The sequence below is a fragment of the Syngnathus typhle genome, linkage group LG15 (genome assembly GCF_033458585.1).
Source record: "Syngnathus typhle isolate RoL2023-S1 ecotype Sweden linkage group LG15, RoL_Styp_1.0, whole genome shotgun sequence".
Classification (NCBI taxonomy): domain Eukaryota; kingdom Metazoa; phylum Chordata; class Actinopteri; order Syngnathiformes; family Syngnathidae; genus Syngnathus; species Syngnathus typhle.
The window spans coordinates 1,741,875-1,766,274 of NC_083752.1; the positions used below are offsets into that span (position 1 = coordinate 1,741,875).

Below are 24,400 nucleotides of genomic sequence, written 5' to 3' on the forward strand. Positions count from 1 at the left end.
AGAAAAAAAGCAGCATATTGGGTACAATGCTGATTATTATTATTATTATTATTATTATGCTATTGCCTTTGGGCATGAAAATATACCATATGCACAAGATATAAAAGTTGAATTGGAAAAAAAACAAAAGTTATATATGGTGGAGTTATTTTGCACTGCTGCTACATATTGCAGAGACGTGACTGGTGTTCACATAAGTATGTAAATTGGAAATGTTCAAGTTGAAAAGTCTCATGTCAACGAGTAAGGGGGGCAAAGAAAGCGTGAAGCAGGATGATGTATTTTGAGGGGACTTATTTCAATGCATTCAAAGTTGCTTTTATTTCCGCCATGCATGCTGCAAATGCTTCAGAGCAAAATAGAATACATAGTAAATAGCACATATATATTATGCACGTTTTTTTTTTTTTTTTTTTTTTTTTTCTTGTTGGGGCAATTGTGGTTTTCTTTATGCAGATCCGGCCGGATGTCGGTGGACTGCGACGGAAACCAGTGAGCTCATCGTAGCGAGGAAGGCGGTGCTAAACTCCAGCAGCAGCATCATCATCATCCTCCTCTTCACCCTCATCATCACCTCATCGCGCTGACTGATGATGATGCTCACCTCTTTTTTCTCCATCTAAAAACGTGCAGTAATCCACCATGGAGTGCATTTCACACCCGTTCGGACATCTCTCCATGGACTTTGAGGTAAGACGATGCTAAACGTCCACATTCAGCACCGTCTCGCGTGGGGCTTTCCCGTTACTAGCGGGGCCTATTAGACTTGCATTGGACTCGCTCTCCTCCGTGTTGCTGCAGACTTGATCCCGAACGGACACTATGTCGATTAATTTAATATCTGTTGTGACGACGGGGTAATAAAGCGGCATTGTGCAGGATTTGGACGTGCAGCACCCGCTTAGCCTGCATGTCGGAAGTGGGAGAATCTCGGCCTGCACTGCGCGGGTGACGTGGGAGGAGGCTGCTGGGGAAGAAGGAGGAGGAGGAGGAAGAAGAGGGGGGGATGCTCAATGGGCATTTGCAGCACCATAATGGAGCGTGTGAGGAGCCATGCATCAGCTTGTTGGTGGCAAAGCAAAGTATGGGCCTTGGACAGCGGCAGCCATATCCGCCATGGGGCTGGCTGGCTGTCTGTCTGTCTGTCACACTGGCCTCATTTGAACACGCGCTGCTGTACTGAGAGGAGTAAACAATGGTGGCATTATTGCCTTTTAAAGGTCAGCGCATATCAAGGCTCTGCTCTCGTTTTAGTCGAATGCTGATCAATTAGAACGACAGGGCTCCTCCTCCAAATGTATGACAATAAAACAAAAAGTCAAGCTTGAGTTCAAGGGGGAAATAATTTGTCATCAGACATCACTGGAATTACAGACACAAACACAGGATCCAGAAAAAAAAAGCAATCATTAAATAAAAGTGGCATTTTCCTTAAAAGGATATTTAGTAGGTTATGTTTCCAAAACATATAGACTCAAACAGCTTATGGGCTTATTCAAAATGGGCAATATTTCACAAGAGTTCTGCTTTTAATTTCGTATGTTGGAGAAGATACACAAGCAATGAGTGAGACTGACAGCATTGTGAAAAGTTAATAAATCTTTTTGCTTTTCTTTACCATTAAATGCATCCTTCCAGTTGATATTTTGCCAGACTCATTAAAATTGCACGCTTGGTCATTTACGTCACCTTTAGTTGAGCTTTTGACGGTGTCATTGCGTAATACGGATTAGCCAGGACGTCGCATGATAGTGTACAAGTGAGAAGCAAAGATTTTTAATGCTTCTTATGGTAGAGCGGGTCACATGTGTGTGAGCAATTATTATGTCATCGTTGTTATTGAAGGTGTTGACGTTTTAGTAAATCTTTGGTTCCTCTTGTTAGTTTGCCAAAGTTGCCTGGACTCATATTTGCACATTTAGTTCAACTCCTGGAATATACAGTAAAGATTTTTTTTTTTTTTTTACTCAACCTGAAATGTTATTTGGATAACCCAGCTGGTCAGATTTCTTTTCCTATCATGTTAGAGAAGCAGATTGACCTTTTAGGAGACTTGCCAGCAGCTTCCTGTTTGAAGCTAAAATATGACAGTAATCAGTTTGAAAAAGACATCAAATTCCTTCCTGGTTTTGGCCGCTCTCAATGATTTCTAGGCTAATGCCGTATTAGAGCTCTTGGTAAAATGGAGCTGGCTTTGCATGAAGGTGTTGCACATGGCAACACCAAAATGCCGACTCATTACCTTCATCGGTTGTGTCATGTTTGAGGTCGTCTTGGCCCAGAAATGACCAAACAGCACATGTCTTGTCGTCAGCGTTGAGTTTGAAAAATAATCAGATTTTGAAGTCATGGGAACCGGAATCTTTTTTGTTTTTGCCCCCAAGTGCAATTTCACAGGGAGATCTTTCTTCAGTGATTCCCAACTAGGGTATGGTGGCACAATTGACAGATAATCAGGGATACCACGAGAAGTTCTATATATACGACACAATATATGCAGCCGCTATTTTCTTTTGGACAACTCCACTTCAAAAAGCGCTACTTGATTGCTGTGTGTTACGTCTATGTTGATTCCACGTGACCATGACTTTAATCTGTATTCCAAAATCTTTTAAGCAATGTTATGTCATTTTCTTTCTGATAATCTTTGTATCACTGTCTCCATCTAACTTAAGAAGATTTAAGGGCAGCTAACTTCAATTACTCAAATTAGAAAGGCAAAAAAAAACGTACTGGGAAAACGGCATCTATTTGTATTGCACTGTATCGATAGAACCTATTGAACACCAGACAATTGTTATGAAGGTTTGGATGGAATCAAATTATCTTACAGAAATCTCTAACTTCTAATGCATTATACTAATGCAAGTGAAAATGAATTACTCCAGTTGATACTCTCTGAACATTCATTTCTTGTAAATGATGGCTTTCCAAGAAGCAAATATTATTCGGAACGGAATTATTATTAGTGTGTCGAAGTGAACAATCTTGTCGGCAGCTAGTAGATTTTCTATTTTTTAACCCTTAACGGGGCACTAAATCTTTTTAAATCGAGAAATAAGGTCACATTATTTATTTATGTGGCATATATATATATATATGATATATGGGCTGGCCAGTAACATCACACATACCATTAACATTTGCCTCTACCTTTAATACAGTCCTGTCTGTAACCAGAAAAATGTCTCTGCTGGTCCCCTTTGACCCTCGCCCAGCCCTTTTGTCTAACAGGAGAATGACGAAGAGGAGAAACAGGAAGCCTTGGGAGCACCGTGGACCGTTTCTGTAAAGTCTCCATGAACGCAACAGAAGAGACACTGACTAATTGAACCAATGGCCAAGAAAGGGCGCGTGAAGGGCGAGAAGCCCGAAGCCCTCATCTCTGCCCTGCAGGCAGCCAATGAAGATCTCAGGTCCAAGCTGACTGACATTCAGATTGAACTGCACCAAGAAAAATGCAAGGTATCATCCTCCTTAATCGTGTTTGGATGTTCTCAGAGCTATGTTTCGATCATCCCACGTCTAATTGCAATTTCCACCAAAGGTGAGCAAGCTGGAGCGAGACAAAGTACAGGAGGTGAAGCGGGTGCGCGAGCAGGAGCAACACCGCCACACCGCCATGTTGACGGAGCAGCGGGCCAAGTGGCATGAGGAAAAACAAAAAGAGCTCCAGGCCCTCCGGGAAAATCTGACGCGGCAGCATGAGCAAGAGCTGGCCCGCCATGCCAAAATCAAAGACCAGGAGAACCAGAGGCTCAAGACCGCACTGAGCGCCATACGGGATGGCAGCGGCGAGAAGGTTGGCAAGAACGCTTGTCTTGGGAAGAAGAATTTTTTTGCAAAACCATCAAATGTGTGTCAATAGGTCCGCACGGCATTGACTCTGGAAGCCAAGGAGGACGCTCGCCGCTTCTTCGATCAGGAGAGGGTGAAGCTCCTCCAAGAGATAGCCGAGCTGAAGGCGGCCAAGAAGCAAACGGACGAAGCCCTCAGCAACATGATCCAGGCAGACAAGATGAAGGCCGGCGATCTGCGGGTGGAGCACCAGCAGCACCAGGAACAGATCTCCAAGATCAAGTGGGACTGCGAACGGGACATCCGGAGACTGGTCAGGCACAGTCACTCACATTCGCCGCCATCGACGGATGGCCATAACCCTATTCCTGCTCCAGGTCGATGAAATCAAAGCAAAAGATCGCACCATCTTCTCTCTGGAGAGGGAGATGGAGTCAACCACGGGCTTCCTCCAAAGGCTGCAGCTTCAGAAGGATGCGCTGGATGAGCAGCTTTTCCTGGTCAAGGAGGCCGAGTGCGGCGCAGGAAGTCCCAAGAGAGAGATTCCGGGTCGTGTCGGAGATGGCGCCGAGCACTGTGGTAGCCCTGTAAGTAGCCTTCTTGTTCTCACAGAGGTTCACATGTTGACACGGATGAGCGACATATGATATTATCATGATGTCTCCTGACTGACAATATTGTCTCGTCACGTATCGTCAACTGTTAATGAGCGCGTTTGCTGGGTCAGATCCATTTTGTGGAACGTGATCGCTCATTAGGTCGCCATTTCTGCATAACTAACTCAGAGGCACGGTAAACAACGCTTTGATTTCATTTCGGACTTTCCCTCAAATGGTTGGCATGATTGCTCATGCACAGACTTCAAGTTGATTGTTGTTGTTTTTTTTCATACAAAGGACCTACGGAGAAATCAAAGGCGCATGGCCGAGCTCAACTCAACGATTCGCAAGTTGGAGGACAGAAACTCGCTGCTAGGAGACGAGCGGAATGAACTCGTAGGTTCAATTTGGACTTTCTCTCCACGCTCCTCTTTTCTTGTCCCCTCCGCTAACATTTGCCGTTTCCCGGAGCAGCTGAAGCGTGCGCGGGAGTCGGAGAAGCAGTACAAGCCGCTGTTGGACAAGAACAAACTGCTGAGTAAGCGCAACGATGACCTGATGCTGACTATCCAGAAGCTGGAGGAGAAAGCAAAAAATCTGGCCAAGGAGAACCTTGAGATGGTCAGCACCCAGGCGCACGAGCACTTTCCGCCCCTTCTGTCCAAACCAATTGACCTTCTGCTCTTCTTCTCAGAGGGAAAAGATCAGCTCCCAACCTCCACTAAAGAAACAGAAGTCCCTGAATGACCTGGACCAAGCCCAGGATGACCAGGAAATAGCTTTTCTCAAACTTCAAGTCCTGGAGCAGCAAAGCATGATCGACGAGCTCGCACGAGTACGTGTCGTCATGACCGCCAGCGCACGGTCGTTGAGTCTCCTCACATCCCATGTTCACCGTGAATGACATGCATAATCAACCCATCATCAAAATGATTCAGTCTATAGGTAGTCTCAATGAGTTTCTTACAAGCATTCAATTGATTTGAATTCTTCTTTGGTTCCAGGACCGAGAGAAACTGCTTCGGAAGAAGAGACATAAAAGGAGTTCCAGACCAATCAAGGTGAAGGTGGAATTTATGTTCTTGAATGGTGGTTATTACTGGGCTCTCCGACCTTTTAGCCCACTTATGTCGTTTATATGAACTTTGCGCAGAGGCACATTGTCGTGGACACATTCTTCGGCTACGACGAAGAGTCAATGGATTCGGAAACATCCTCGGTGGCTTCCTTCCGTACGGATCGAACACCGGCTACTCCGGATGAAGACCTGGATGTGGTGATTATTCCATTTCCACTCCTTCCTTTTAACCTGAGCCATGTGTTTTGCCAGTTGCAAGTGTCAAAGCTCATTCCAAGCAATACCGCAGGACGTATTGACAGACGATGATCTGTTTCTTGGTCAGGGTCTAGCCAATGAGGAGTCTGAGCTCCGTTTCCGTCAGCTGACCAGGGAATACCAAGCCTTACAGCGAGCATACGCCCTGCTGCAGGAACAGAAGGGAGGAATTCTTGATGCCGAGATGGAAGCCAAGGTACGCAATACAGTGTCGTGATACAAGCATCATTTATGGAAGGTGAACTTATATGCTCTTTTTTTTCCTACTTGACTTGACGTCAAACCTTTTGCGTTTTAGGTCAATTGAGGTTAGCAATTCTGCCAAATTTTCCTTGCATTCTTCAAACGAATTAGCAAGCACTCTGATGACGCCGACACCAAAATCATGATTTATCGCCCAGCCTTTAGTTTCAGCTACGTACGGCATTTACCAAGTGTTTGCCTGATAAGTCATTGGAGTCAGCCGTTTGAAATGATCATGACATTTGCCACTGGACATGGTGGCGCATGTTCATCAAAGTGATCATCTCGCCAAGAGATACGATCAATTGATTTAGCGGCATGTGGAACGTCAATTCAACGGACGGCGGGGGATTCAATATGAAAGTGTGAAATTTGAGGGCAAAAGAATTTCTTTTGGATGTTTCAGGCTCAGGAGCAGCTCCAAGCAGACATACTCAGGTACAAGGCCAAAATTGAAGATTTGGAGAAAGAGGTGACCATGAAGGGTCAGGTACGGCACACGCTCACACTGAGCCTTTTAAAACGACTTTCTACGCGACATCTTGTGCGGGTCGAATTACGCAGAACAGTTCCGTGCATTTGAATTGAACGGCGAGATGATATCGTTCGATTTTCTTACAATGAGGCCTTCATAGACAACTGCACAAGATAAACCAGCAGAACCAACAAAAAGCTTGTCTATTCTCCATCAGGACTCCAAATGGGTGGAGGAGAAGCAGCTATTCCTGCGAAGAAATCAGGAACTTTACGAGAAGGTCGGACTACCATCCAAATGAGCTAAAAAAAATTCATTTGCCATCAATGGCTTACCCAGGTCATATTTGTAAACTTTGTGCCGTCCAGGTGGAAAAACTAGACCTGGAGTGCTGTCGGGCTCAGGAGGAGCTCCAAGACTCCAGAGACCAGAATGAACTGTTAGAGTTCAGGATTCTGGAATTAGAGGTGAGCGCGCTAAGTACCGCTTAGCTTGAAGGAATGTTCCTACTTGATGGGAAGTATTAACTTTGTAGACATCCCCCAAAAATGAACAGGCGGGTTGCAATACAGAACGTTAGGTGGCGTCCTACTAACTCGAGGAGGCGCCTTTGCTATTTCAGGAGCGCGAGAGGAGGTCGCCTCCTTTCAACCACCTGAGGATGCATCCCTTCTCGGAGGGTGTCAGCGCACTGCAGATCTACTGCATGAAGGAAGGCGTCAAGGTGCCACACTGAACGCCGTCCAAGTTGGATTATGTCATTTATGTCATTCTGCTCGTAACGGAATGCCATGCGCTCTTTCCACAGGACGTGTGCATACCTGATTTGATTAAACTTTTAGACATCCTGGGAGACAACGGGGTAAATCACATCACGACCTGTTTCGAATAAAAACGAGGCAAAATGCTCATTGGTTGAATTTTGTCTTTTTTTTTAAGAATTTACGAAATGAGGAACAAGTGGCCATTATTCAAGCTAGCACCGTTTTGTCATTAGCAGAAAAGGTAAGCTTTCCGCATTGCTTTCATACTCGACTTTTTTAATCACATACTTTAACTTTGGTCTTCTCTGCCCTCTAGTGGATACAACAGATTGAAGGAACTGAGGCAGCGCTACACCAGAAAATGATGGACTTGGAGATAGAGATGGTGAGCGTCGCACTCGCACCTGTATTCGTCGATAGCAGAATGAATCAACACACCCGATTCAGATCATTCGCAAGGTCTGCGGAAGATGGATGACAATCCTGATCATTTGGGAGACATCCAAAACATACCCATGATCACGTGTGAGCAAATGCCCTTTCTAGGAATCACTAATATTTGATCCTAACCCTCAACAGGAGATGTTCTGTAAACAGAAAGGATACCTGGAGGAGGAGCTGGACTATCGAAAACAAGCCCTGGACCAGGCCTACATGGTAAGCAAGATTTTTAGCCAGTTAAATGAATTTGCTGAAGAAAATAACTTGCTCCTTTTTCAACAGCAAATCCAGGAGCTGGAGGCAACGTTATACAACGCTTTGCAGCAGGACAAGGTCATTTCAAGTCAACGGTCATATTGTCCATCAAATATTGTCATTTTGACCATTGGCTGCATGGTCTGGGCCGTAGGTGATCAAATACGGCGAGCCCTTGGACGAGCTGCAGCGCGACGAGCTGCGAACGGCGGTGGAGAAACTGAGGAGGCAGATGCTGAGGAAGAGTCGAGAGTACGACTGTCAGATTCTGCAGGAAAGGATGGAACTGCTGCACCAGGCTCACCAGGTTCGTCAAAAAAAAAAAAAGAGAGTTTTATTCGAACCTTGAAGCGAATTCATGAGAATTGTTTCCTGCAGAGAATTCGAGATCTTGAGAATAAGACAGAGATCCAAAGGAGGCAAATTAAAGACCTAGAGGAAAAGGTAGCCTTCCGTTTTGATATCAAATATAAGAAAAACAAGAATGTCAGTCAGAAAATATTGTGTGGCTATTTTGTGACTTCCTGTACTGTTCCTCTGTGTGTGTTCCTAATGTGACTAACATGCTGCATGGTCCTCTAATTCTCTCACTTTCTCTCTTCCTGTCTTTTTGCTTTCTTTCCTGGCAGTTTTTGTTTCTATTCTTGTTCTTTTCTCTCGCCTTTATCCTTTGGCCTTGAGGTTTTGGGCACGTCCCGTAGCAGAGGTGAGTCGGAGGAGGGGGGCTTCAGGTGAATAAATAAATCTTAACAGTGTAACCTTTAAAACCTTTGGAAAAAAAATAAATACTTTTTTTTTGTATGCGTTATTTTTTTTGTAATCTTTTGTGTGTTAAATTTGTATAAAATGTTTGTGTTGAATTCTTTGTAAATGTAAGATTTAACTTTTTTTTTTGCAGGTGGTACATCTGGCCGGACATCTCGTTGGTCACCGCTGTTGTGTTCTTTATATTTCATCTGAGTGTGGTGGAGCAACACTGGCTGTTTGTGTGGTGACAGTATACGAGTCTATTGGATGTTGGCCGTGGAAGCTCACTCTGTTTTTTTTTTTCTTTTTAAGCGGGTCTCTCAGGATGTAGGACTGCAAGAACAAAAAACACACACGTGTATATGCAGTTGCATGTAGACGCACGCCCGCCCGTGTTGCTTTGACAAATCCAAAACCAAAGCCTGGGAAGAAAATGATGTCTCTGCCATGCAGGGTAATAGTAATAATATTATTGTGTGTCAGCCATTACCGTTTGGGGAAAATGAAGAGGACAAAAAAAAAACACCCGCCCACAGCTGATTGTCTCCTCTTTGAAACTGATGGAAACGCAAGCAAGGGCCATCAAAGGTGTGTAGACACTGGAAGCCACTCAGGTTGGGAGACTCAAATCAAGAAGAACACTGGAGACCTCAAAGTGACTGGATTGTCAAAACTGGTCTGCGGATTTTCTCCAAAGGTTAGCAGATGAAGAAAGATCTTTACTCTCTGGTTTTATGGGTTTCCCTTTTTTAACAGCTCCCCAGCCCTCGAGTCATCCACGTTTGCTGTTCATATGTACATTGAAGCCATGTCTTTCATAATTTATTGTGACAGTTGCTGGTATGATTTTGACATAACAGAAAAGAAGTTGAAAGTGGACGCCCCCCTTTTAATCCTTTCCCAATGTAGTTGCTCTTGCTGACCAGGCGAGGGCAGACTTGTTTTGCATCCCTTTTTAAAGTTTGAATGATCAGGCTTGTAAATATTGTCAAACCTTTAAAAAAAAAAAATCGATACTCTATACCAATACTGATTGATCTCAACCGTTTGAAAAATTGAGAATCTTTATTAGCAATCCACAAAATTACTGGGAAAACAAATGGAATCATTTTCATATAACGACTGCTTTTATTTTTGCTAACCACTACTTGGATACTAACACCCCTGAGTCTTTATTCAACACTCGAACTCGGTCCTTGCCATTCTAAATCTTTCCAACTGGTCCACGTGAGCCTCCTACCGACCTCACGGTCCATCCACGATGAATGACCGTGAGTATTTCTGTGCAAACTTTGCTGTCAAGCAGTTGCCTTAAATGCATTTGTCCCTTGTACATTCTAGGCCCTTTATGATAACAATGTTTTATTACCCTTTTCCCCGGGTGGTTGAAATTGTGTAATGTATATTTAAATCTATATATTTTCTTTTTAACTCACAGAGGACTTTTTTTTTTTTTTTATTGTATCTGTTTTCCAACAAGAATTGTAACCCCCCCCTCGCTGCCCCCCTTTACTTTCACGTAGACGATTAAATAAACTGGACAAAGTCAAACAAGACTTTGGCGTTAATAGATGACAAATTGTTTTTCTTCTTTCATTTTGTGTTGGAATTGTGTAGATAATTAATATCAACTTATGGTATGAAAAGTAGTAGTTTAGGTGGAAGGGCAAACTGGTACTAGTTTTTTAAGGTTGAATAATTTAAACGTTTAATGAAATTTTGCAGTTCACAATGAATTTAAAAAGGATCAGCCTGTCCAAATGTTTCATATTGGTATTCATTGGCTAATAAAGCGCACAGAATCTAACCAAACTAAACAGATGAGGCCGCATCAGTTTACAGCATTACCGTCACTGTCCTTTCAGCACCACTAAGTCATACGATATCGCCATCTTGTTTTTCTTTTATGTGCAGCCAAAGCGCCCATGTGGGCCAGAAGTGCTCCCACGGGAGTGACAGCAAGAAAAGAGATGAGCTGCACTCACTCAGCAGGTATCTAAGTGAGGGAAAGCTGAGTGGAAAGGCAGACAAAGAGCCGCTAAAAAAATAATGGCGCAACGCTTGTCTGCAGCTTCACTTTTTTTCATGCACATCGGGGAGAAATAGGCTTGAGAAATATTTTCGCCATGGACAGTCAATTTAGCAAATGTGAGAATTGGACTGGACATGAAATGGTGATGAAAAGATAAAGGGATTAATTCATATTCATTTTGTATGTTTTAATCATGATATTAAAAATGGATGTGAGAGGCAAGTTAGTTTGTTAAATAAATAAATCACTCCCAATCCATTCATGTTGCTCCTGGCCGACAAGTGCATGCAAGTGCAACGGTGCGCAGTGATCCATTGGGCAAATCCATGATCGTCGGTCGGAGCCGCCACCCAAAGGCCTTACGGCAACAGGGACCTTTTGAAAGTGGGTAAGTGGGCCAACTCCACACACACACACACACACACGTCAACCAGTGTTAATTTGGACTGCATGTATGACAAGCCCACCTTACTTTAACAACCACTCCCTCATGTCTTTCCCAACAGTGCACTGAGTGTAAATTCATTTGCTAACTATCAGCAGGACTTCCAGGAATACAAACAATCAGATCTGTCTAGGGCTAATTGTATGTTGCCAAGCAACAAGACATAAACAGATCGGGCAGCTGCATCCGCTTGGGCCTCCGTGTTGGCTTACCAGATGCTGCTGGAATCCAGTTAGAGATTCACGGTCTGCAAATTGAGTCCGGCTTTTACGAACATGTGTGCATGTAAATTATTACACAATCATGAAGCTGCACGATTAAATGTTTCTGTGTCTTAACTTGCAAAAACCAGAGACCAGACTGATGTCTTTTTTTGTCAAAAGCATGCACAATTACGTATACATATACTATGTATATAAGTATATGTACATACACATATTTAAATATAGACATATACTTTTTTATATATATATGCACACACACACATATACTTTTGTATATATATACACATATATGTGTATATTTTCATACGCATACATATATATTTATACACAAATGAACGTGCACACACAAACACACAGGCACGCACTGTCTCTAGCCCCAGTTTCACCCTCCTCCTCCTTCTCCTGTGTCACCAGTGGAGGCTTGCTTGCAGCATGGCAGAGCACAAGTGCAAGGCAGAGGAGGACCTGCCCGTGTATCTGGCCCGACCCGTTACTACAGAACAGGGGGTTCGACAAAAATACGGTGGCTTGTTCTGCAGCGTGCGTGACGCTTTCGAAAACAAGACCATCGACTTTGACGCCCTCAGTGTGGGTCAGAAGAGGGGACCCCGGGCATCCGCCAGCCCACATCCAGCAAGTCCAAATGATGTGGGTTCTGATTCTGAGGAGGGGAGATCCAACAAGGAGGATGCATCCCTTTCAAACCCGCTGGATGAGAAGGTGAGCAACACATGTTTATGATGTCACCACTATTTATTATAAATGCTACTAGATCACGCTTTTCAATATTCGTATTATTTCAAATATGTCAAATTACTATCACTGCTATAATATGTATTGCATCTTCTCAGCATTAAAGCTATCCTTCTGCTGCTGCTGCAAATTAAATAACCTCACAGACATTTCTATGTTGCTGTCACCTAGTTTATGCACACTAAGGTCCATGCAGACCTGCAAACTTCAAAAGCATTAAAAATGCTGAGGATGGTGAAGCACTGCCTTGTGATGTCAGCGGTGTGTCACCGACTAGATTTAATGATAGTGGACAGCACATCTCATCAAGCCATGACTCTACATTTTTACTTGTTAACAGCAGGAACATACACGATGACCCAACCATATGCGGGTGTGAGCATATGGTGTTCTAACCATTTGTGCCGATGATGGAGTAAAGGCAGAGGGTGGTCTTCCATGGGTCCAAACAATAGAGTCACATGGCTTCATTAGAGGCCTTGTGTGAGAGTGTGTGTGTGTGTTGAGAGAATATGTGTGGGTGTGTCATACGCTGGACAGGCTCTGCGACAGCTGCTACATCATTTCAGCCCTCCTCCATTGAAAAATAGGAGTCACTCAAGGTACAATCCATACACCCCAACAAGTCTAACTATTAGGATAACAGGACTCTAGGATAACAGTTTAGGTTTTAAAAAGTTTTCACTACCACGCTAATTAGCCATTCTATTTTTCAAATTTACAATAATGTACTCCTTGTTTGTGTATCAGTGCTTTCACATTGACTTTTGCATAGTAAATGTTCAGTGATGCTCGTAAGAACAATAACGACGTCCGTATGGACCTCACCCCTAAATTAGTCAATCTTATTCATAATTGATGGCTTGGATGGACGGATGAAAGATGGATAGATGAAAAATAGATATGCGGCTCGCTCGATATATAAACGGGTATTTTCTCCGAGCGCGTTTCAACAAAAACAATTATTTTAATGTGTCCGCTATTTTAATGCATATGCTATCATTTATCACGGTAATTTCAGTTTAGATTGATAACAGTAAACCGAATAAACAATATATAGTATTCTAATAAACACGCAATATTTGATTATCTATTCAGTATTTTTTATTTGAATATATAAATGACGACGAAATGCGAGTGCGGGGTGCTCTCTGGCGTCCTCTATAGGCAACTTTATGCCACAGCAGCCTTTCCAAGTGAGGGCGGGGCCGATTTTTTTTTTCATCGCTCTTTTTGGACCATTGACGCTCCTGCAACACTTTGCGTGCTTGTGAGCGAGCGTGTGCAAGTGTGTGTGCAAGCGTGTGTGCGTGCATCAGACTTCACTGTCATTCCACATCCAGCATCCGTCCAAGAGGGGAATTATCATCATCTTTTTACACCTCGTATTGTGGAAAAACCAAGGATGTCTTATCAAGGCAAAAAGAACATCCCGAAGATCACGGTGAGTTGTTCACGACGCTCCAGGGGGTGTGGGGAACTTTGATGGCTGTTATAAATCACTGCATTAGCGTTGGCTACTGCAGCCGTAAATCCAGACCTTGCAGTAGGGCTACTGTTTAAACAATAGGATTATTATGCATTTTATTATAATGGTCAGCCCTCATGCTGCAATGAGGGCATTTGGCTGGGCATGCGCGATATTAGGCGTTTTCTTAAAGGTGTCCTGTCTCCTTTGTTGAGGGACTCACCCATTAAAAATCACTCAACATTCCCTTCATGTTTTTCCCCTAGTGTACAATTCCACTGTTCATTTTTTTTTCTATTGCAAGACAAAATATTTCTGTTTGTTTGGAATTTTACAGAATGGTGCATTTTTGTGTAAGATTTCGCCCCCCCCCCATCACCACCCCAGCTCACACGCAGTCATGTTATGCTATTATGTATATCCTCTGAAATCCTCTAAATCCACCGCCGTTTTAAGACTTTTGGCAAAAATAAAAAGAAAAATCAAACGTAATTCCAATGAGGATTTTCATATTTCCAAGCTGAGCGTTGATGTTCCCGGCGTGTGTGGTGCAGAGGAGAGAGTGAAACGCAGGGAAGGTGGGAGAGGCGGGCGGGTGGTTTGGGTTAGATAGGCACACGCCCATTTTGGGATGATTTGGGATTAAGCGGCATAGGGAAAGCAGTGTCTTAAATTGCGAATTTCTAGAAGGCGAGCAATTGTATCACAGCATGCAGGGCGGAGGTTGAATGGAGGCCAACCCAGGCAGCTGCGCCTCCGCTTGCATGGTCTTCCAACTGCAGACCTCTCCTTTGTGCGCGTGCGCGTGCGCGCATGTCACGCCGGCCGGTTTTCATTGTTGCGGCGATGTGGAGTATCGCTCGGCCTTTGTTTTTGCATTCGCTTGCTTTGCCATCAGAATGATGTCCAAATAAATAGGGAACGTTCTTTAAAATCCCATTTTCTCTAGACTGTCTTTTTGGAACGTTTTGAATTTGATCATGCAAAACCTCCAAAGTTTGGACTGTATATTCTTGATTCATCTTAATTTGATTGATGGCATGACCAGACATCAGATTAGTAACGGGATGAAGAAAATGTAATGAAATGATCATGCCCTGATGCAAATAGCTTCAAATCTGACTATGTGTATAATGGTCGATATTAATATAGACTGTAAATTCTACATGCCTTTTTAAAAATAGCTTAGAGATCATTTGATTTTGGAAAAAAAAAAGCAGCAGCAGGAGTACAGCAAAAGCTCTGTTACCTCTCAAGCTAAACTTAGTTCCTCCCTAACATCAAAAGCTTGGAAATATAGCCCTTCTAAAATATTCCCTTTTGGCATCACCTGCTTACAGGATGAATATGAGAATTTGTAAAGATGAAACCAATATGGAGGTTGTTACTGTATCAGCAGTTATTTAGTCTCATACAGTTTGGCATTGAAGGTTGCAAAGTTTACTAGCGTCTGGCGGCCGAATCCTCAAAACTTAACTTGTTCGTATACCAATTCATGTGTGCTGCTGTAAAACTAGAATGGAATAAAAAAAATATTCCATACCATTCTATTTCAGCAGTTTCCTCACATTAGCCGGTGCCAAAGTGGCTGTCAGATTTCTAGGTGCGGCTCTTCCTTTCTTCCGTCCTCCCTCCCGTCACAGCCCCCTCAGCGCTCCTCCGCCAACCATTAATCCCCCCGCCCCCTCTTGAGCTAACACCCACCCCACCCGCTCTGCCGCATCCATTGGGAATGAGCACCTAAAAAAAAAATCCCATCCAGGAAATTAAAGCTGAGCTCCGGCTTCTGCCATCAGCATGCGTGCTGCCACAAAGTGTGCAAACAAAACAGAGCATGGCCTGCCCAGATGTGACTCACCATAGCAACCGCTGTGCATTCAAGATGGCACCAAAACAACCCCCTACGTGTTGGGAAAGTTCTATTAGCAGACTTTACTGACTGCAATTAACTCAATCGCATCGGAATTCTCAACTGTGACCAAATTGCGGCCTTTTCGGGTAAATATTTTGGTTTCTTGGCAACTGGCAAAAAAAAAAACTCAGGCATGGATGCAGATGACACTCGGATAGAGTTGCATTACGAAAACGATTCTACAGCCAAATGTAAGAGTTTGTGCTAATTCTCCCGAAATGCTTTTGTGTGTAGCCAGCTAACTAAATCCTCGAGCAGAGGAGAAAAAATGTGTGTGTGGGGGGGGGGGGGGGGGCTGACATAGAAAATTCTTAACCCAGAGAGACATGGGGCAGTTGTTTCTAATATAGGAACATATTTCACCATTTATGTCTCATAAAAATGACAACGTGTGAATAGACTTTCCATCAGCATTCACACAAGCCAGCTAAATATTTGAAGTGGCATTTGCATCAAACCTTGAATGAACCAAGAACTATTAACATTCCATCTGAGTGATGTCGTTTATTATAACGACAATGCTGACATCATCATATTGGGGATTTTTTTTTTTTTTTTGTTCCACTCGTAAAACAGGATGCACTCACACGGAGTGACAAAGTAGGACGTGACCCTGGAAGGTCTCAGCAGATCAGGATCAACGGCATCATTTCAAACGAATATTTGCTGTTGCTACGTGACTCCCTTTTTTTTCCCTCCACACATTCAATCAGTCTTTCAATCACTTTGGACAAAGTGCACTCAGCATCCTGTCATGTGACCTCCATTAATACAGCTGCCAAATGGTCTTAAAGAGGTTGCCTCAGCAAAAGTCAAGGAAGCTTTACTTTGATTAAAAACCCAAAGAGGATTATTCAGTCGGAGACTGGTTCTTAGTACTTGTGCGCAAATAACTTTTGGTCATGTGAAGAAAAGAACTGATTCTTTATAGGCATCCATACATTTGTGGGTTAAGATGATGTAGCAATTTTTGCACACTACTTTTTGTCACAATGTGCCAAATTGTAGGAGCGTCCATGCAGAGAGAGAGAAAAAAAAAAAAAAGAGATGGAGATGGTGCGCAGCGGCACTAAATGAGCGACAGTTTTAGGGCAGCACTGACGTGTTCCAGCTATGACCGAGTTCTCCAGTCTAATACTGTAATGCTTGCAGGGTGTGGTCGCCTGGAAAGACTCTGGGCTCTTTTTCACGCCTCACCATTACTATCACACACACCAAAGAGTCAGAATGCCATTCATTTGTGATTCTTCGTCACCAAACCAAACAAAATCTTCACAAAAGAATTTTCTAAACTGTGTGTAACAACAGCCAGCCAATGGTTCTCTCCAACAAAGCAAAAGTCAGTCGCCTCTTGATTTCCCTCCCCACGGTGAACTCGTTGCCATGGCAACCGCACGCTGGAATTAGTCCACGACACGGCCGTTGCAGCAGATTTGGATTTGTCTGACTGTGTCAAGTGTTTAGCTTCTTCCCACAATTGAAGGGTTGCTCTCAATGAATGCAAATATCAAACAATACATTTTAGGACTCTTTAAACTTTATATATTTACAACCGCATGACGTTTTATAGCAGTGAATACTTTCAATACGTTTAGACCATGTCACAGAAAGATGCGCGTTTTTTAATCCGTTTTCACTTTATGATTGAGCACAACATTTATTATTATTATTTCCCCCGCGTCTCAATGCCCCGTCAATGCAGCAAGTCACTCGTTTTGACAGCAAGGAGGATTTATAAATCATATTTGAGCTTACCCGCTGTCGGTTCGAGTCTTTGTTTCTTTTGGGTGCTTTGCATTTGCGCTATATTCCGTGCCGCGGATAGTTTTTGCACATTCCGTTTTCCTCCTGGGGTTCCTTGGGATCCATAATTGCATCCAGGTGAAGTAGCGTGTACACGCGCTGTTTTGAGTCACGCAGGTAAGGAACGTGCACGCGCTCTAGACTGTGTGACGTCATGGCAACGCCCACAATAAGATGCGTTAGTTATATGCTGGGATATGGTTTTTTTTTTGTAATCTGCATCTCTTCAACATGCCAAAAGACCATTTATCCCATTTTCTCCCCCCCCAATGCAGAGCGACCGGCTTCTTATCAAAGGCGGCCGGATCGTGAATGATGACCAATCCTTCCATGCAGACATCTACATGGAAGATGGCCTCATCAAGTAAGAACGTCCTCGTCTCTTTTATCTCTCCGCCTCTGCAGCTCTTTAAAGACTTGTGCAAATCCTTACTAAGAAATTCCAGGGGGAATTTATTTCAAGGCTGTTAAGAAGCCCTTGAGTTAGATTTTGGAAAGTGGGAGGAAGGCGAGAGAATATTTCAGGCATGAGCAAAGGAAAAAGTTAACTATAAATAAAGTCTAACAAAACAAAACATGTTTTTTTCTCACCAGTCAAGCCTTTTGATGAGTAACTCACCCTTAAGCTTTTCAAATATATCCATCCTCTGTTTAATTTCACCCATGATCCCATTTGGCCTTAATTGTTCTATTATTTCTCCCTTTGTTCCTACTCCCCCACTGAGGGAGGCTACCACAGGAAGCCTGGTGTTGCATAATAAACAAGCAAATGAGCTGCTGGAAAACTCCCATAGACAATCTGCTCCAACCTTTACTAACTCGCTTCAACATCTCCAGGCAGATCGGCGACAACCTGATCGTGCCCGGCGGGGTGAAGACGATCGAAGCCAACGGCAAGATGGTGATCCCCGGCGGCATCGATATTCATACCCACCTCCAGATGCCGTATCGTGGGACCACCACCGTGGATGACTTTGCTCAGGGGTCCAAGGCGGCTCTCGCTGGGGGCACGACCATGATCGGTATGAAGCTGTGGTAAACTCAGGGTTAAAAAGAGGTGGAGCGGAGACCCAAAGAGACTCTCCTACGGGCAACTGTCCAAAGCATGTCTATACAAAGGGCTTCATGGGTGGGGGTGGGAGGAACTGGGCAAGAGGCTCCCATGAAAATACCAAACACTACAGTATGTGTCTGCTTGTCATCTTAATACATCCAAATCACATCTCCAGTATGTGTGTGTCCTCAGAGACATCACAAGCAACAGCTGCAGGATAGTCGCGTAAAAAGTTGGCTCGGAGACTTTTACTAACAGACATGCCCCTGTTACCGCCATTCACACAGCCCATTCATTTGTGGCCGATTCGATTTCAGAGAGGCTAATGCGGGTGGGTAATGTGAACGCTTTTTTCCCACTACATAAGATGTCAGTGTGACCGTGGAGGAAAAGAGAAACAATGTTTTCTGCCATCTTCTTGTAACACGCAAACAACAACAAAAGCTAATTGGGTCATGTTGCAAGTGATAAAGAAGCGAGTGACAACCAGACACAAAAAAAGCTTCTAATTGAGAAAATATACAGTGTTACAGATTTTGGAATGTGCCAATGGGAATTTTTGTCGAAGAATAAAGTGTGACACGACCCCCCTCACGCTTTGACAGAAACAAAAAGTGACACGCGCCAATGTTTGGTCGCCACGGGTGGATCACAGCCAAAACAAACCGACAGCTGATCCCGGCAAGATAGAAGAAAAAAAAAAATCGCAAATGTCGCCATCTATCTCCCATACAGTGGACCATGTGATCCCAGAGGTTGGCAGCAGCTTGTTGGCGGCCTACGATCAGTGGAGGCAGTGGGCTGACGAGAAGGCCTGCTGCGACTACGCACTCCACGTGGACATCACCCACTGGAACGACAGCGTCCAGCAGGAGGTGGACAACCTAATGAAGGACAAAGGTATAATATGAGGACTCCACTTCAGTTAGAGATGATGGGTAAAAGTCTTTCCTGTTGAATTTCCACAGGTGTGAACTCCTTCCAGGTGTACATGGCTTACAAGGACTACTACCAGATGAGCAACAGCGAGGTTCGTAGCGCAGACGACGAGGGATTGCAGATGACTGGCAGTTTTAAGATCTTTCTTTTCTGTGGCTGCAGCTCTACGAGGTGTTTACCTTCTTGGCGGAAAGAGGCGGCATCGCTCAGGTCCATGCGGAAAATGGAGAGATCATTGCAGAGGTAAAATCAAATGGCTGTAAATATCTTCTTGTGCTTTTAGAATTCTACAATTCTTATATTGTAGGACATGCAATCAGATTCTCACGGGGACAGCACAACTTTTAACCCATGACGTCACCAAATTATTTTAAGGAAGCAAGTCCGTGTTTTCACGAGGGACTTTTGTTGCTCAATTAGCATGTTTGTGTCCGATCAATAGGAGCAGGCCCGTATGCTGCAAATGGGAATCACCGGACCGGAGGGACACGTGTTGAGTCGACCAGAAGAGGTCGGAACAAATCATGAACTACAGCACTGATCCATGAGTTGGCAACGACTTGGTTGTTGAAACAATTGATTGTATGGCCACACATACAGACGGGCTTGACTCTCACTCAAAGTCATGCTGTTCTTATTACGCTCATGTGGTTTGATGCACATTAGTGACGTGCAGGGCGTAAATCAACCGCGTGTTGTCGCTAAATGAAAACAGTCAAATGATCTCAGCTCTCGCCTCCGACGGGAATTTTCAGATCTCGTGGGAATCATCTGCCCAAAAAATTTCAAACAATGACCGAGTGGACCTCTTGTGTGAACTTTGTATGTTCTCCGCATTTTTTGAATTTGTCGATTTGGCAAGTGGCTCCTAGAAACAGCATGCATGGAAGTCAATGTAACTGAAGTGCTGCACTTTTGGTTGGGAAGTATTTATTAAAAACAGCCCCCATGTGATATTTGCTGTGCTAGCGTTTGTGTGAGAAACTGCGAAAATCCCATTTAACTGCGGGCGTCTTTTAGTTGGAGGCAGAAGCCGTGTTTCGGGCCATCACCATCGCCAGCCAAACCAACTGTCCCCTCTACGTGACCCGCGTCATGAGCAAGAGTGCGGCAGACATCATCTCACAGGCCCGTAAAAAAGGTAAAAAAAAATCCTCAATGTTTTGGTGGTTTCTAACCAGAACCTCCTGGTTAGGAAACGTCGTGTTCGGTGAGCCAATTACGGCTAGCCTGGGCACGGACGGGACGCATTACTGGAGCAAGAACTGGGCCAAGGCGGCTTCGTTTGTTACGTCTCCACCTCTTAGTCCTGACCCGACTACTCCAGACTACTTGAACACGCTCCTATCCAGGTATACCTCACTTTTAGAAACTGCATATGTTATAAAAAAAAAAAAACACCTTTGTGTTTCTTGGTCCTCCAGCGGAGACTTGAGCGTGACTGGCAGCGCTCACTGTACGTTCAGCGTGTCTCAGAAAGCCATCGGCAAGGACGACTTCACTCAGATCCCAGAGGGGGTCAACGGGGTGGAGGAGAGGATGACCCTCATCTGGGACAAAGCTGTGGTCAGACACTCTTGCGTCTTCCTCACTTTTATAGCCTCTGGTATTTCTACGCTTTAATAGCCTATATTTACCCCCCCCCCCCCCCTCGTATAGACTACAGGCAAAATGGATGAGAACATGTTTGTGGCGGTTACCAGCACCAACGCGGCTAAGATCCTGAACCTGTACCCGCGCAAGGGTCGAATCGGCGTGGGCTCCGATGCCGACCTGGTCATCTGGGACACCGACGCCGTCCGAACCATCACGGCAAAGAAACACAATTCGGTGCGTAGGGAACCAACCGTGCATCGCACCATTAAAAAGTATCCGAGAAGGGGGGGGGGGGGACTAATTCACCATGGAGGTAAAATAAGAGACAGCATGTGTGCTTGTGAGCAACAAGGCGAGAAAACACATTTTTGACCAGCGTCCAGGGAGCTCTGAGTTCCTCTGAGTTCCTCTGAACGGAAATGAGGTCTCCGAGGATCCTCATATGACTCACAGAGTACATTCACTGAATCAAAAGAAAAACATTTAAGTAACGATGACAACCTTTAAGCGGTGTTCCCAAACATACGTGACATTATACTGGCGCCTTGTTTCCGACTATAAGGGGGGAAATGAGCTTCGTAATATTTGATCATACGGCAGGTTTCAGACAACGCCGAGCTAGCCTCATTTTTAGCATTATAGATTATATTTCCTCAAATATCCTGATCAAAGCTCGCACGCAGAGAATCCAGGCTTACAAAATACTTTGGGTTTCCATGGCGATGCACCATGAGAATTGATCGGCCGAGCAAAAGACTGGAGTTGTATTCAGTAGACAGACCTCAGTCTTTGGCGTAAAACATAATCTGCAAATCTGTGGATGACATCCTCTTCAGGCTCTTATGTAATGATGTCACATGTTCATTTCCCATACAAATAAGGAATTCAGAGCGGATCCCGGCAACGATAAATCTAACCTAATGGAGATTTTGACGTTCTGCCAAGCAGGAGCGTTCATGTTTATCATCGTATTAAGCTCACATGCACGCATTTGTCATGACATCATAATTGGCGCGCAGCCACTGGGAGTCTGAAGTCAGTTTGGACGACAGGCAGCACAAAAAAGGCCAGGAAGGAGCACCAGTGGAATGAAATGAGAGAGTGCCGGTCAGAAAGTGAAGTATTCAAAGTGGGGGAAATGCTTTTCCATTCCATTGAAGACTGCAGAGTACAACATCTTCGAAGGCATGGAGCTGCGTGGCGCGCCTCAGGTGGTCATCTGTCAGGGGAAGATCGTCCTGGAAGACGACAACCTGCACGTGACCTCAGGCGCGGGCCGCTTCATCCCCTGCTCGCCGTTCCCCGACTACGCTTACAAACGTGTCAAAGCCAGGAAGCAGGTAAACGTCTGCTCGGAACGTCAGCTATCTTTGTCCAACTAACCAACTTTCTAGTTTGCAGACGAAACGATTAGTGCCAAACTATTGGTTATATAAGAAAGGATAAAAATGCCTCCCAATTTTGTCCTGACGGATTTCCCTGGTGTCTTTTTTACGGATGTTCTAACCTGGCTCTGGATGACTGGAAAACTTACAATGCAAAAGCACCATCCCATACAAAATCCTTCTTGGCTAGTCCTATCTTAGATTCGTATCTGCTTCCGTGCAGCTGGCCGTCCTGAGGGCAGTGCCCAGGGGGATGTATGACGGCCCCGTGTCGGAATACTCCATGTCACGTGGCGGCACCCCGTCCGCCTCGGCTCGTACGTCACCCACCAAGCAGCCTGTCAGGAACTTGCACCAGTCTGGATTTAGTCTAGCAGGTAACCCTGCACCATGCGGTGAGCATAATGCCCTCAGATCTTTCTTCGTATCCATGAGTTACTTTCAGTTCAAATCACGTCAAATCACATCAAAGTCGGATGTATATTTCATGCAACTCCTTCACTCCCCCTTCCAGGTCCCGCTACTCCTGATGAAGTCTCGACAAGGCCTCCCGGTCGTCGTATTATGGTGCCCCCTGGTGGCCGTTCCAACATCACCTCCCTCAGTTAAACTCCACCCACCCACCCATCCAGCCCAAGGAGGACTTAAGAGTGTGCCTCCAGTAAAGAGTGTGTGTTCATGTATGTGTGATGGGAGGTAGAGCTGACTCGAACGACCACGACTAATTAAAAACAACAAAAAATGCCTTACCTGTCACTATGCTAGTCTTTGGTTGCTCAAAAGGAAACACATTTTGGCAACATTGAATGGGTCTTTTTATCTTGTTTTATTTGAAAAAAGATGAAACAACCAAAGCACAACCAGTCTCAGCCTTCCTTCTCAACCGTTCTGTACTGGTGCTCTTGGTAGTAAGTGATCTGTATAAAAAAAAAAAAAAAAAAAAAAAAGTACTAAGTAAACTACCTGGTCTTAAACGACATCCATTCATCCTAATTGGCGTTCCATGTTGCTGTACATACACTAAATGTCAAGTAGCTTTGTGAATGATGTTGTGTAGCTTGTTCTTTGGGGCCAAATGATAATAATCAAGGTACTTGGTGGATCATGGAGGCGAATTGGAACTGAAGGACATGGAACTGAATGGGCCACACGGATTCTGGTGACATGATCCATGATTTCTTTGTCAACTCGTCTCCATGGCGACCCCATCTAGTGATGTACTGAATGATGAGTATTTGAAAAAAATAGCAAAAGAAATTGTAAAAGAAAAACCAAGAAACATTTCTTTGTACCGCTTAATGTTCACCAGAGGTCATCTTGAAAATGAGTAATAAAATTCCAAGATCTGTACATGTGACCCTGTATCCACAATAAAAGAAGAAACGATGCTTTAAAAAACCCCGTCAAGCCTCCGGCTCTACGTTCTTTTCACATTCCAAATGAAAATCCTGTTTCGTTCATATATAAGTCGCACCAGACTATAAGACGCAGTTGTTTTAAATGAAATGTCCACATTTCTATTAGCTGTATTAACAAAACAAATCCTCTAACAGTATCATAAAAATAATGAAAAATCCATAGATAAGTCGCACTGGTCTATAAAGCCTAAGGTTCAAAGCTTGTGTAAAAAAAAATAGCGTCTTAAAGTCCAAAAATTACGGTAGTCACAAATTCTTGGGGTGCATCAGGTCACATCAGCGTTCAGAATCAATTAAACACACTGTTGGGTAAAATTGGGTCTTTTAAATATTTTCTTCAGTGTGGCCCTAAAACATCTTTGCAGAAATCAAGTTGTGTTCTTTTTGTATTCATAGTGATTTGTTTTTATGTTGTTGTATCAAGTGTCAAAATGGCAGAGGTGGGGGAAAAAAAAAGAATGTAAATGTGGTGGTCTGACTTGATTCTGGAATAAAAACAGGAGTCACAATTAACTGAAGTGTTTTTGCTGTTTCACCTAAAAAGCACATGTCAAGGGCCAACACAGCATATTATTCTCTCACTTTGGCTCGCTTGTCTGTGGCATCAACAAAAATGAAGCATCGTATGGACACGAATGACTCAGCAAAGCTTTCGGGGCAACACTAAAGAGCAACGCCGAATGACGTTAGATTGACGTAAGAGTGAATCATCC

General features: G+C 44.0%; 2 protein-coding genes across 4 annotated transcripts; both read left to right on the forward strand.

Moving 5' to 3' along the window:
• Positions 1–522: 522 nt before the first annotated feature.
• On the forward strand, positions 523–10,128 carry jakmip2 (janus kinase and microtubule interacting protein 2). The gene is made up of 24 exons (XM_061298753.1): positions 523–690; positions 3,219–3,465; positions 3,548–3,802; positions 3,869–4,111; positions 4,176–4,385; positions 4,695–4,793; positions 4,872–5,018; positions 5,092–5,232; positions 5,402–5,458; positions 5,551–5,673; positions 5,801–5,929; positions 6,383–6,466; positions 6,669–6,731; positions 6,820–6,918; positions 7,074–7,175; positions 7,260–7,313; positions 7,391–7,456; positions 7,532–7,600; positions 7,795–7,872; positions 7,939–7,989; positions 8,066–8,218; positions 8,290–8,355; positions 8,541–8,642; positions 8,810–10,128. Exons 2-23 carry the CDS (start codon positions 3,337–3,339, stop codon positions 8,589–8,591), a joined length of 2,469 nt encoding a protein of 822 aa, XP_061154737.1. The 5' UTR covers positions 523–690; positions 3,219–3,336; the 3' UTR covers positions 8,592–8,642; positions 8,810–10,128.
• A 1,655-nt stretch (positions 10,129–11,783) lies between these two features.
• dpysl3 (dihydropyrimidinase like 3) lies at positions 11,784–24,200 on the forward strand. 3 transcript variants are annotated; one of them, XM_061299200.1, is made up of 14 exons: positions 11,784–12,079; positions 17,571–17,659; positions 18,133–18,317; positions 19,085–19,249; positions 19,318–19,379; positions 19,451–19,531; positions 19,731–19,799; positions 20,309–20,429; positions 20,484–20,640; positions 20,713–20,854; positions 20,948–21,118; positions 22,045–22,224; positions 22,493–22,646; positions 22,784–24,200. In XM_061299200.1, the coding sequence occupies exons 1-14, from the start codon at positions 11,792–11,794 to the stop codon at positions 22,876–22,878; spliced, it is 1,959 nt and encodes a 652-aa protein (XP_061155184.1). In that variant the 5' UTR covers positions 11,784–11,791; the 3' UTR covers positions 22,879–24,200. The 3 variants fall into 3 exon arrangements, with proteins under 3 accessions (XP_061155184.1, XP_061155183.1, XP_061155185.1); XM_061299199.1 differs by lacking the exon at positions 11,784–12,079 and adding an exon at positions 13,356–13,556; XM_061299201.1 differs by lacking the exon at positions 11,784–12,079 and having other exon boundaries at positions 17,565–17,659; positions 22,493–22,664.
• Positions 24,201–24,400: the final 200 nt, after the last annotated feature.